This window comes from Epinephelus moara, chromosome 14, assembly GCF_006386435.1.
Source record: "Epinephelus moara isolate mb chromosome 14, YSFRI_EMoa_1.0, whole genome shotgun sequence".
Taxonomy (NCBI): Eukaryota; Metazoa; Chordata; class Actinopteri; order Perciformes; family Serranidae; genus Epinephelus; species Epinephelus moara.
In genome coordinates this window covers 42395701-42410475 of record NC_065519.1, presented here as the reverse complement: position 1 = coordinate 42410475, position 14775 = coordinate 42395701, and the positions used below count along the sequence as shown (strand labels likewise).

The window sequence follows — 14775 nt, the reverse complement described above, 5'->3', positions numbered from 1 at the left end:
ACCAGACCTTAACCACAGGGCATCATGATGATTTCGGAACAATGGGACTTCGGAACAATGGATTTAATATGGTCGGAACAACGGGACTTCGGAACAATGGGCTGTTGGACCAATGGGCTGTCGGACCAATGGGCAGACCCCACTTTGGTGAGCAGTAAAGTACAAGCAGTAGCTGGAATCAAGTAATGTGAACATAGTCAACATTGCTCTAAACTAGTGTGAACCAAGATGGTCATTTTTCATACTGCAGCAGTACATTATTGCTTCACTCCCTCCGTTGTTTAATTTCTACAATAAAAGACTAACTTGAACTACTCAAAGTATTTTGCTAAGAAACAACTCAACAAAATAAATTACACAAATCATAAAAATATATTTTCAGAATTTAGCTTGTATTCCTATGGCTTTGCTATCTAACGTCTGAAACCTCTCCTTTATTGTTTGTCTCTGTACAGCCCTGATGAGTTGTAGAGCTCCGGGTGCCCACAGGTGGTGACAACAGGTTTGTCCTCCATCTGTAACAACAGAAGAATCTTTTTTTTTTTTTAAGATTTTTTTTTGGGGGGGCATTTTAGCCTTTAATTGATAGGACAGCTTAAGCGTGAAAGGGGGAGAGAGAGAGGGAAGGACATGCAGCAAAGGGCCACAGGCTGGAGTCGAACCCGGGCCGCTACGGCAACAGCCTTGTACATGGGGCGCCTGCTCTACCACGAAGCCACCGATGCCCCACAACAGAAGAATCTTGACTAGATCTCAGTGCTGATAGATTTCATGACACAGTTACTTATAAAGTGAATCACATCCTCATGTATGATGAATTAAAGGGCCAGTGTGTAATATTTGGCATGGTTTCTTGTCAAATCTGAATCTGAATCTGAATCTGAATATTCTACCCATTAATATTATTATATAAGTGTATAATCACTATAAGATAAAATTTGTTTGGTTTTCGTAGCCTTATAATTATGCTTTTATATATATATATAGCAAGGGCCTTGCTTTAGAGAGTTCGCCATCTTGCGCCGCCGAGCGGACAATCCAGCCAGCCAGAGAACGCGTTTCATGTGTATAAATGAACCAACGAAGACAGCGGAAGGAAGGAAGAAGGAGGAGGAAACAGCAGAGAGTGTTAGTAGTTCGTCGATAGAGAGTAGTGAAAAGTTTTTTTAGTTATAAAGTTTGCGAATGGACCACACTTACCACGCAACAGGAGAGAATGAACCCGAACCGTCATCTGCGAGGAAAAGAAGACGCAACTTCACTCCTTGTGATGCACTCTCTGCGGCGCTTTTCCTCCTGATGATATATCTCCCCAACGATGGTAGCAGTAGCACCGAATCCCATTCTGTGCATTCAGCCTCTCTTCTCGCCCGCTCAGCATCAAACACATGGAGTTCCTCATCTGTATGCTCCGGCTCAAACAGGTATGGCTCTGGGTCTGTGTCCGCTACAAGAAACTCTTCAAAATCGCGTTCAAAGTCGTCCATTGCAGCTACTATAGTCCGGAGATATTGCTAGGCTAAATAAACAGCTGAGCTCTGTTTACAGGCTACGCTGTCAGTCAGTGTGCGGGCTGGAGATTGGTGGAGCAGAGAGGGGAGGGGGTCCCCACTCGGTATGGTAAACGAGTATGTGTGTATGAAGTGTGTGTGTTACGCTAGAAGAGTCAGAGTTTGGGACGGAGTCTTTTACCCCCTGGAGTGTTACCGGAGTTTTTGGAGTGCTCAAATAAACTGGCCTTTTTCCCGAACGCTCCTCTGGTCTCCTGCTCGTGAGGGATTCATTACAATATCGTAACATGGTTTAGATTTCTAAATAAACATTCACCTCGTCGCTAGATAGACCTACTCCTGAAAAACTCTTGTCTGCGCAAGGCTTTTTGTCCCTACGAGGCCGCCGTCATTTACCCGACAGGAGGGGTGAGTGAGTGAGCCCTGCAATCTAGAATTTGACCACTGATGTCACTGTTTTCAACGGTTTACAACCCATTTTACACACTGGCCCTTTAAGTGGATTATTGGTACATTTGGCCTCATATTTATTTACTATAGTGTGGCATTGTACCAAAGTTCAGATAACCATTGCAATGGTGGGGTTGTCTTGCAGTAGTGGTGGGCGCAGTTTGCAGGGGTGTGTCTTGTGTGCTACAAATAGAATGTGTCTGCAGTTATGCATGTCTCAGAAAAATGGCAGAGCTTTCGTCACACACCAGCAAGAGTGTTTATTGGTCTGGAGTGGGGCAGTGTATTCTGGAGGCTTTCTACCTTTTGAGCAAAAGCAAATACCTCAGCCCTTTTCTGGTTTTCTCTGGTCATGTAGCACCAATTTTAAAAGTATTTGCATTTTCCTATTGCAAAGACAGCCCAGTTTCTTCTGTAAGTACATGATTGTTAATAAATATCGATTTTTTTGTATATAAGAGTGAAAATTCTACAAATATGTTAAAATATTTCATTGACTGCTTTTTAAATTATAGATGTTGACTTCATTGATGTGTATAATGCTTTGCAATGCCAAACATCCACCCATGGACATTTATGTTGTCAAAGTGTTGGAGCTGCCATGCAAGGCAATATAATTACACTTCAAGAACACTTTGTTTCTGTTGAGAGGAGCTGGGAATCAAACCAACACCAGCCATCATCGAATATCACGTGGGAACTAGTCAAAACACTGATTCAGAGGTGGTGGATGCTTTTGCTCAGGGCCACATAAATGCTTGTTCCGGCTTTGAAAATGGGGATTGCTTTTAAACTGTTCTGCCATGTCCCTGAGTTGAGTGAAACGTGATTCCTATGATGAGGTTTTTATTTACAAGAGGGAGGAATAATCTGCCTCTCCTGTTGTGTCATGCCAGGCTGCAAATAATCCCTGTGTGTGTGTGTGTGTGTGTGTGTGTGTGTGTGTGTGTGTGTGTGTGTGTGTGTGTGTGTGTGTGTTTTCCCCTCGGAGCATGTAGGCTACAGATGTTCAGCCCCCTCTCTCTCCCTCGCTGTCGGTCTCTCCCCTTTCCTCTCTCTCTTTCTCTTTCTCTCTCTCGTGAGGATAAGTGCAGACCGTGTATAGCATCGCACACACAAACATATTCCTTTCCTGCAGCCTCGCGCGGCAGACAGTCTGATGCCATGACCGAGGACACATCCATTCTCTGCTGAGAACCATGCGCTGCCGGCTGAGCCCTGCTGGAATGAACCGACTGAAAGGAGCTTTCAAGAGACTCACCTGTGGATTTGCGCCGTCAAGATGCCTTATTTGACCAAACCTCTGATTTTACTTCTATGTCTGGTTATTACTGGTGAATGCCGTAAGCACGGCCACCGGGTGCGTAGATGGACCGGTACCGTGGAAACGCAAAAGCATGGCACGTAAGTGAAAAATAGATACGAGATGCCAAAATATGCAACATAAAATATTTTTTTCAACTGAATTGTCATTATCACTACACTTATCAGGTTACATTAGACAGTAGGTAACCGCTGGACAATGTGAACATTATTTATCTGGGATCTATGCAATGATGGTTTTAAGATGCTCCAGAGAAGTGGATAGATATGTATATATATAGAATGATTTACATCATCTTCCCTAATAAATAGAATAAGAAAAAGACCACTTATCAAAAGAAACAGCTATCACTTGTGCCAAATCACCTGTAGATAGTCAAAATGTATTATGGAGTACCATGTTATAGTATCTAGTGTGTTATAAAGCATTGGGGTCATTGTCTTTATACCTTCATTATTTTTCTCTCAGTAGTATTATTTTAGTTGTAAAAGATGTTTTCTTTACTGCTTTTGTAAAAAGCGACCGTTCAAGTCTGAACTTTGTGCACTGCATAAATGAGGTGTGTCAGCAGTGGATCTCTCAGGCTTTGTTTCAGAACATCTTGTTACAAAGGTGCCCGACAGTTTGTGTATGGGAACACTTCTAAACAAGATCATTAACATGTATTCATTCCTTTATGACACAGAGGAGTGGAAATGATAACAATCCTATAAAAAAGTAAGTGAAAGTATTTAAAGTGGTTAATGGACTGCAGCTCTGTCAGGTGGTGGTGAAGCTGCCTGCAAGACTCTTGATCTGCTCATCAGGAGAACTTTGGCATTCAGAAGGACACTTTGACATACTGTTGGAGCCTGAAAGCATCCATCATTTGTTCAAATACGTAAAACAACCAGCGCTTAAGTTAAGCAGACTAAGACCTCTTGTGGCTGTGTAAATTATGACATTGACACTGACATAGAGCTTCAAAACCTTGTAGGGTGGAGGCTAAGGTGGGTGACTGGATCATCAAATCACTCACTTAAATGTTGGAATCATTGTCCCAGCTCCCACAGACAGTCAGCAATGGTTTGTCACAAAATGTCCACTTTTAGTTCTTTTCCCTTAAACCTTAATCTAGCAGGGTTTTTCCTCTTCTTTTTTTTAAGATTGTTTTTGTGGGCTTATGCCTTTAATGGATAGGACAGTGTGTGAAATAGGGAGACAGAGAGAGAGAGAGGGACTGACACGGAGCAAAGGGTCGCAGGCCTGACTCCAACCCGTGACCGCTGCAGTGAGTGGGGCGCCGGCACCACTACGCTACTACGCCCCAGGGTTTTTCTTTAAATATAAATCATATTGTCATGGTGTAACAGGCATATTCACTTTAGAATTAACTGACAAATAATGTAGCTTTGCTGATAGGGGCACCAGATCAGAAAATACTCATGAGTCCTTTTTGGAAGGCAGTGGCTCAAACCATTTTGAAAGCATTCAAAGTCCAAACATTTTGGCTCTCGCCATCTTGGTTTTTTGGAGAGGGTGAAGATGTGGAGGAGCGAGGGGTGGATCTGACTGAGCCCTTATTTATGCATAACTTTAAGCCTTGTAAAATATAAACCAGTGAGTTGTTTAAAAACTCATCCCCATACAGTTGTAATGAATAGGGAAATCAGTCACAGTCACATGTTGTAAACATGTTTATTTCTGCTGTAAAGTTTGGCATTTTGATGTGTGGGTCTATGAGAATTGACTGGCTTCTGGAGTCAGCCTCAAGTGGCCGTTAGAGGAACTATAGCTTTTTGGAACTTGAGCTTTGGCTGCATCTTTCAACCCTGGAAGTTGCTGCTTGCTTAAAACCTGTTTCGTTGCTTAGTTTGAGGGACTTATTGTAGTATTAGGAGGATCTGGGAATCAAAAAGATTGGCCCTCTAATCTGTATTATTCTTTCTACGAATGCCAAAAAACTGAGAGGTTTTTGGCGGGGAGTTGTACTAAGGTTTGAGAGTCCAGTCTCTGTGGTTAGATTTAGGCAACACTTTGGTGAAGATTGCGTTCTTGATTAAATGTTAATAAACATCTTACCTGTACCTTGACCAAGTGCTGGCATAACGGAGAAGTGCAACACCAAACTTTCATTTTTGTTTTCTGTTAAATGCCTGTATACCTTTATATCAGTCTGTGATCCCTCTTTCACAATTTTTCTGTAACCTTAGCCTTGTGGTGATTATTTCACTATTTCAGTCATCTTTTCGTATTTCATCAACTCTTTTTGTTTGTGGCTAAATCTATCCAAACTATAGCCATCAGATAGAAAGAAGCTATTGGTAATCATTTTTGTAATTATGATATGCACAATCAATGCTGTCCGACTGATTGAAAATGTTCATATGTCGTTGGGGAGGACTGTTACAAACAATGTATGTTGTAGGACTTGTTGGAGTCAAACTGCCAACATGATGGTAACTTCTCAAACTTGACGTGGCTCATGAGTTTAGCCACAGTGTTAGCCATGATAAAAAAGTCTCTATGCAAGCTAATTACAACAATTCTTACGGAGCGTAATAACAGCTTCAACATTAGTGAACGATCAGATTGATATAGGTTTCAAATCATTGTCATGCAAAACACAAACTTCAATCCAGAAAATGTGGGAGATGAAAAGACTTAGGTCTCAGGCTGAGCCAATGGCAGTAACTCAGTGAGACTTCTTTTGACTGCAGGAACCCTAACCATATAAGTCACTCCCACTTCTGAGTCTGTTGCACCAAATGTGCTGCATTCCAACAAATACAAACCCAAAATGGAGGGCACAATATTTATCTCTTCTTCTTTGCTCGCTGGTAGAGAAAACGTATATCTGTCTTTCATAGCTTTGCCAGAGTATTGCCATGTGAAGCTCATCTGTCCTTAGAGGTGATTTAACACAGCATGTGGTCTCAACAGCTCCACCGCCATCACTGTTAGAGACACTGACAATTACCACAGCTCGACTTTCCATTCAACCAAGGGCACAAATACAATTTTAGGAGTGGCATGTCTGCAGTTAGGGTGACTGTTCTGCTTGAACATGGGGTTGATCTCAACATTTCTATACATTTGCATTTTCTCTATTGTGATATAATGATGAGTTTCTGTGTGAGCTTTCAGTTGCTGACATTTTATGCGTGATCTTTAGGAAGTTTGGAATGCAGATGTTATGCACAATAGAACACTGAAGGTGAGAAAAAAGAAACAGGTTGTTCTCGGTTCTCACAGCAGATTGGTTCAGTATTCTCTGGTGCTGATGCTTTTTATCTCTTCAAAACCAAACCCCAGTCTACCAGTTGCCTAACTTCTAACAGTGAATGTCATCTTCCTCCAGCTCCTTGCCAAAGAAGCCTCCAGATGTGACAAAGTCTCGGAAAACAAAGACAGAGCATTTGCTCAAAGTAGACGATCATGACTTTACCATGAGGCCAGCATTTGGAGGTAGGTGTGGAATGCTCTCCTGTCATTTTTTATATTAATGTTTCTCACAGAAATATGTAAAATGACCATGACCTCCCACAACATTATGTGGTGGTGAAACTGTTGGGTTTAAGCACCAGAACCTCTTGGTTGGTTTGGAAAAATATTGTGTTTTCAATTAAGATAACTACTTCTGTTAAGTACAGGATGTATGTACGTTGTAAAGTGATGAAAGTCACATAACGTTACGTAACTACATGAAAAACTCAAGTATGTTAGATGAAAAGAAGCCAGTGATGAATTTTAGTGTCTCACAGGACACAAACAGTGATCTCCTGGGTGAAAGTCTGGTGTTTGTTTGACCCTTCTACAATCCTGACCTCCTCCATTGTGGACTTTCTCACATTTTAAACTACCTATGGCAGGAGTGTCCAAACTTTCTTGACTGGGGAACAGATTAGATGATGTGAAAGAACCTGCGGGTCACCTGCTTCTTTCATCAGGTGGCTTTTTATTCAGTCACATCATACAATGAGACAAACCCAACAGTTTCATCTTTTACTGAAAAATGATTAAACTTTCCACTGCCCCTGAAAGCAGCACATCTTGCTGTCAACTTTACTCGTCTTTGCTGTGGCCATGTCTATTACCTAGCAGGAAATGTCTGCTAGGTAACCATTTGTTTGGTTGCTTACCATCTTTTAATGGAAAGTTCTGCCTGCTTAGTTCCTACTTGTTGCCTGTCCACAGACTGTATGACAGTGCTGCCATCGAGAGCTGAACAAAAAAGGAAAGCAAGCTTGCTTGATTAACCAATAATGTGTGGCAGGCCACATATAGTGAGAGACATTTAAAATTAGTCTGTGGACCATGATTGGCCCTGGAGCCGGACTTCAGCCATGTCTGTCCTAGGGGCTGTAACATGAAACCTGCCCATTGGGAGACGTTGTTGAACCAGGGAATTCATGTGTCAACCAAAACAAAGGATTCTATATTGACTTTTTATTGGCATAGCTGCTGTTGTGCCGGAATCTCAACACATTACATTCCACCATGTGTCATTTCATGTATTTCTGTGAAACAAGATTGATCTTTTTTTTTTTTTTAACCACATCTCATTTGCCTAATTGCTGGCTTGTATTGAAAACTCCATTCACTGATAAAGACCTTCAGTGATGTGGTTAATAGCTCTAGGAAAAGCTAGTGGATGTCTGGCCAGTCTTTTGAAGAAGAACAGTGTCAAAATTAATACAGCAAGTTTGGTCGTCCTGATTTATGAACTTCCAGATTTTCAGAATCTCGAGAGTCTGTCATTCATCAGCTTTTTTGTTGTTGCTGTTGTTGTTGTTGTTGTTGTTGTTGTTGTTGTTGTTGCTGTTTTCGTTGTTCGTTTGTTTTATACTGTTATTTGTGTGGAGCTCAAATTCGAATGTTTGATCTCAGCAGCAGGACATGAGATTGTGGTCAGATATCTCTCTCTGAAAGAGTTGGGTCCTGATGACACAGCTGTGTTTTTTTTTTGTTTTCGTGTTTATATGTTATATATATGACATCTTCATATCAAATGTATATGACATTTTCATGACATTTTTCTATATTATTTAGATATATATATAAAAGACTTAATTTCCATTTGATAGAAAACACTGACTGCACCTTTCAAAAAAAGAAAAAAATGAGTAAAAACTCATTTCATTTGCAATTTATTTTACAATAAATTAAAAAAAAAAAATCATCTGTTGCTCACATTGTTTCACATATTGGTCTTTGACATATCAGTCAATATTAACTTACTGTCAATATATTGTTGGCTGATAAGTAACAAGACTCTCAGTACAGAAATGCCAAAGACATGTTTGAGGTCATTTAAGTCCAGTTCAGACCAAAGATGCACGATGGGATGAAACTGTTTTAGAATGTTGCAGAGAAAAGTTGCAGCGGTGTGAACTGGCTGCTCTGAGCTCGACTCAAGCCGTGTCACAAGCCTGCAACTCAGCTGGTCAAATCGCCAGCTACAGGTTTTACAACATAAACCATGTCACCTACAAGCCAATCGGCTTGTAGTGAAATCCACTGGTCAAGCCAAAATGACTGCAGACGACGTGTTCGCTTGCTGCGGCAGGTGCTTCATTACTGCTGAGCCCTCTGTTTCTGTCCTTATAGTGTGCCGGTGTCAGACGGTAGGTTGCTGCTGCTGCTGCTGCTGCTGCTCTCTGTATGTGTTTATGGGCTTTAGAAACGGTGTCTCCATTATATATTTTGCACACCAGAGAGCACTGACATTCTTGTTTACAGTGTCAGATTTCCCTCTCAGTACATATCTTGATTTTGCTTTGGGTTTGTGTACAAAAAAAAAAAATATATATATATATATATATCAGCCTATATTGTTAATATATTTTGTATTCAGACTGCAGATTTTCGTAGTTCTCAAATTCCAGTATTTGTATTGGCCGTAGGCTTTAATAGAACATATAAGCTTTAATATATAAGTCAAAAAGTGTGCCAAGGGTGTAGGAGAACGATGGTGACTGACGTGAAAATGTGAAAATATGAATGGCTCTATCAAGAGCCACTGTTTGATTTGTCTGTTCTGGGCTACTGTAGAGCAACATGGTAGACTCCATGAAAGAGGACATGCTCTGTATGTAGATATAAACAGCTCATTGTAAGGTAATAAAAACATAATGATTCTTACAGCCAAAATAGGAAGATCCAAAAGTGCCGGATCCTACATTTCTATCAATTACATCTATCGTTTGCCTCCATGTGTCTCATAATTGATTGGTCTTTGTTGTCCAGAACCCAACCGATCAGCAGAATAAATGTTGGCATTGGACATTTCTGCAAAATACAGATACATTACATTTGTATGTCATTATATAGTTTATACATTGCAACTTTATGTTAAAGCTTTTTGTTTCAACAATGCTGTGTGGTTATGTTTATGTTTATGTTTATTTTATTTAAGAAGGGACAGTGCACATTAATTAAGTCACGTAAATGTGCCAGATTTAGCCATACAGGCTCATTTTCATCTGCAGTCCCTGGCAGGTTGATGGTATATACATATATATATGAACAGGCATTAAAATAACGTACAGAAGTACAAAAGCACATAAGCACGGATAAAAGGCATGTCCATAGAAAGGCAGATAAACATATATAGAAAGCACATAAGCTCAGAGCAAGTACGTAACCACAGACAAAAGCACATAACAAAGCACATAGCAAAAACAGCAAGATTTAAAGCCTATTAATAAAGTAACCTAACCATATAACAAAAACATTAAAAACTTACTATACAAAAGTAGAACATAAAACATAACATAGACCAAAACACACAGCCAAGAAGAGGCACAAAATGATCATGTTTTGGCTTAAGATAGCTGGTTTTGAGGCCACGATCCCCCCTGGAAATGCAGCAATGTCTCAGTAAAAAACTACTGCTTTTTTTGTGGCACTACTCCTGCTGGAAAAACAGCCATGGATCCCTAAAACACCTACATGTGGTGGCTGGAAAGCCACTTTAAACACAGCAAGGACAAATCAGTTCTGTTGTTTGTTGATCTCAAACAGTGGTCTGCAGCTTGGTAGACGTCTCCATCATCCACCATTCACTCCACTTCCAGATGACAACGTCAGCTCATACACAACATCAGTCTAGAAATGTTGATATGATTTGTATGATCTGTACAGATGTAACATTCATGGTTTGCAGAGATGTGCAATGCCAACAGTTTCTTCCAGTGAGTGGGCTGCTAGACCTTTGATGTTACGCCAATTTAAAGTATCATCTCAAAGCGTGAAGCATCTTTAGCCCGCACCTGTTTGGACTGAGTTTAACAGACATGTTTTTTGTTCTGCTGGCTGGATCACAAGAAAAACTAGATCTAAAGCTTTTTTTTTCCCAGGCTGACAATCTAAATGTCTCTCCTGGGTTTTTAAGATAAATTTCTCAGTGTGATAGATGCTCACGCATTAAGGAGTTGTTCCCTGAGTTGTGAAACATCCCACTGGTGTCGTTCTGTGTGCCATCTAAAGACAGCAGTTCACAAGATGTTTCACAGTGTTGTGTTCAAGCTGCATGTCTTGGTATCTTTGTAAGGCATGAGTTAAAATCTAAAGATAGCAGTACTTTATCATAGAAATACTTCAGAACGTAGCTCAAGGCTAGTTCTTTGTTGATATGCTTAGAAGTGTCTGCCTCTTGTATCTCTTTTGAGCAATCAAGTGAAACTTGTAGGACTGCTCAAAACTCAAAACTTGACTGGGCTTTCATGAAGATATTTGGATACCAGGATACACCCACACCTCTGCTCTGAAATAGGGCGAGAAAGGGAATAAATCTTCTGACTCTTCTTCCTTTTGAAGTTGTACCTTGTTGGGAGCAGAAGTGTAACCGTCATTAAGCGAGATCACTCCTCCCCTGTTAGAGCGATTGTTACTTCAGAGAAAGGCAGAGCATGTAGCAGGAGGTCACAGTGGAAATGGGACTAAAAATAGCTCGGGTACAGGCACAAAGTCCCAGCAGAGAATGCACGGCTCTAGTCGCATTAGTATAAAGAGTCTCATACTCCATCCTGTTTCCCTAGAAAGGGCTGCCCCCTCCAGATGTGTTTAAACCCGTAGCGTTTTTTATATTGAATAATGCTTAAACATGGTTTTTCCACCAAAACAGATCAGTAAGCTACTGGCTTAGTCGCATCCGAATGAAAGAGGCTGAAAATTGAAAATGCCCCCAAACACACCCCACCACTTCCTCCACATACTGTAGGCAAGTCAATAACAGACTCAGAGCCCATAGAGCAGCTTGTTGTTATCCAAGTTAGAGGCTTGATGTTAGAAAGTATATCTACTTGTTTTAAATAAAGTTGGTTTTTACTTTTGTAGCTGCAAGCATCAGATGTATCAGTCATGACAACACTGCACTCATGTTGTGACTGAGATCTTTGAATTGGGCAACATCGCTAAAATAAAGTCCACTCACACAAGAAAAACAAGCATTTAGTCTTAAACAAGCCTACACTTTACCCAGATTCTCTATATCACTTTATTTGGAAGTCAAACTCAAAGTGATTGCAATTTGGTCTTGAGTAAGAATATTACTGTTTGCTTGTTATGTTTTCTTTTCAGGGCTCCATGTTTACTTTTCTACTGGTAGCACTGATGCTATCAACATTTTTATTAGTCTGTCGCACCAGCACATGATTTGGTCACACCCTTTCTTTGTTGATGTTGCTATTATTAATCAGATAGCCAAAAAAAAGATGAATTAATTGAGAAATGCCCACCCACAGCATTACCTGTTCAGTATTCAGGGTTGGGAAATGATCTAATACAAGTAACAGTGTTACATATTTAAAATATAAGTAATTGTATTCTATTAGTTTAAATTGCCAGCATTCTGAATACAGTTACTGTCTTTAAAAATAGATTACTTGAAGGGATTACTTTATTTGTTTTGTGTTTAATTTGCTCTGACTCGCCCTTTGTGTTGTCTTGTAATGTGACTGGACATTAATACATTGTTTTCTATTGGAATGGCCCAACTCAGGGGTAGGCAACCTGCAGCTCAGGAGCCACATGGGGCTCTTTAGCGCTTCTCCAGTGGCTCCCTATGGCTTTGACAAAAAAACAGTTATTTTTTAACATTTTAATTTTCATTCAACAGTGTTGTAGCCTTTAATTCTTACACTTTCCAGTTGTTTAAATGTGTAGCCTATACACTGGATTAAAAACAAAAAAAAGGTTTTAATATCGAGTCAGCTATATTTGTCATACATCTACAGCCTAGCACCTTTTCCTAAAATTTGCTATATGACAATAGTGATGGCTAGTCTTAAGTCTCCCTAGTGAGGCTAGCTATTGATTCCAAATCCAAAAAAGAAGATGTCTCAGAGGAAAATAGAGAATTTCATAGTGAGTGGACAGATTTGTTTGCTTTCATGACTAATGCTGCAAAGTTTACGTACCAAATATTCATAAATAGCTAACTGTAGAGTGGCTACTTTGCTGTAAAACATGTTAATGAATGCTCATTTACACTGATTATGAATATTTCCAGGCTAATTTAGATTAAATAAGCTGTGTTGCCATCACTATAAAGAACAAATATGCATTGCGGCTTCAGTCAGATTTAAAAAACAAAACAAAACAAAGGCCACTTCCTTTTGTTTTTTTATAGTCAAGATCGCTGACCCCTGTCCTGCGACTGATGCAGCTTGCATGTCGTTTCCTTTAAATATCACTTAAACATTAATAAAAGTGCAAACATAGAAAGATAGCAAGTACTTGTCCAAGTGGTTGCGTCTCCAGTCGAGCGCGCAGATCAATGTAGCCTACATGGTTTGCTTACTTGACATTAAAGAGGTGCATACATAAAGCATTTGGTGTGGACAGAAAGTGATGCTCGCTTGCTGTTAGGACAAGGTGTGAAATTCATGTGAGGCATGCATTTCCCATAATGAGATTTAGTAGAAAGTGTGTGCAGTGAACCTGCCACACACCAATGGCAGAGGAGATTCACAGCCAGGACACTGTCAGGAATGTGTTTTCACTATGAAAATATAAGACCAATGTATAGCCTGGTAAGACCATCGTGATGATGTGAGCTCAACATTCTGTTTTTCTCTCTATATCAGTCTGGACTCTGTAGTGCCCTGCCTCGTACCCAGAAATTAAAATCCAATTGAGGCGAATCAGGGATCGACAACATAGCTGACAACATAGCAGCCAGTCAGTAGTTGCTGACATAAAGTGCATAAAATGCCACAGTTGAAAGGACAGGGAGCTACCAGAGTAATTCCCATTTTTCTTTCGGGGACTATGAATCTCAGTACAAAATTTGATGACTATCTAGTAAGGCAGTTTTCAAGACATCCTGCTCTGGATTAAAGTGTTAGACAGCTGATGATGATTATTTCCATCCTCAGGACCTACTTTAGGTCTATGGCTTAGATTCATGGCTTTAACTCCTCTTGAAATTCCTTTTTTGCTTTCACTTGAGTACAGCCCCCCAAAAAAGACAGAATCTCAATTTCATTTTGACTTGTCACAGCAGGAAAAGCACAGGTGTAAATAATGAGGCTATTTGGGTAAATTCCATCTAGATGCTTGAGTTTCAGGTCCATGGTATCCTAAATGCTCTCACTGGAACACTTGCATGGAACAGAGCCATCCTTAATGTTGTTATATATACCTGAGCTTTTTCTGCTGTAACAAGGCAACATGTCAGCTGTGAAAAAGGCCTATTAAAGGGATAGTTTTATTATTACTTAAAATCAGTCAGTCAGCATGCCCCCAGTTTGGAGAAGCAGGCTGGAGCACCAACACAGAAGCTAAACAATGTACTGCTATGGAAAGGAAAAAGCAACAAAAATGTTTTAGGCACCTTTAAAAATCCACTTTTCTGTTAGACAGCGATTTCCAACGGGGAACTGAAGCTGTTATATGGCTCTCCTCCAAGCCCGATTCCATAGAGAAACATAGTTATTTACCATTGCTCAACACACAGATTGTCTATTACTGCCTCAGTTACTTAGTTTGTTCGTGCTATTGTGTGGTTAAAGGGTTAGTTCAGATTCAACAAAGCCACTTTAATAACACTGACTAATTGATCAAGGCAGCAGTAGACCAACAGAAAATTACTGTTTTCGTCAGTCTGATGATTTGATGAAATCATAGATGTGGAACTGAAGCTGGTAATGGTTTCCCCATTATTACTTGCTGTCTGACAGAAGGTAATGCGGTAAAAATATTCTCAAAATACAAACACTTAAACTGTTGTCGATTTTTTTGGTGTAACTCTTTTTAAGTTGCTAAAATGCTTATTGCTGCTGACCTCTCCATAGCAGTTCATTAGTTAGCTTCTGTGACGCTACTACCGCCACCTCTCCAACTTGGGCACATGCCAACTGACATCTACTGTATGTAATACACTGCCTATGGTTAAGTGCCTCATACAACAAGCCTGGTTCCAGACCATAGACCCCGCCCACTCAACTGAGTAGGCTTGCATCTCTGGTCTGGCATACTGCAATGAATTTGCGATTTATCTCGTCC

At 40.2% G+C, this 14775-nt stretch overlaps 1 protein-coding gene across 1 annotated transcript in view; it reads left to right on the top strand.

The window, feature by feature from the left end:
* The first annotated feature begins 3052 nt into the window (after positions 1 to 3052).
* Positions 3053 to 14775, top strand: part of gabrr2a (gamma-aminobutyric acid type A receptor subunit rho2a) — a 97886-nt gene continuing 86163 nt past the window's right edge. The window contains exons 1-2 of the mRNA XM_050062307.1: positions 3053 to 3365; positions 6626 to 6732. Of these exons, the coding sequence (XP_049918264.1) occupies positions 3244 to 3365; positions 6626 to 6732 (229 nt within the window). The 5' untranslated portion in view covers positions 3053 to 3243. The remainder of the gene's footprint in view (positions 3366 to 6625; positions 6733 to 14775) is intronic.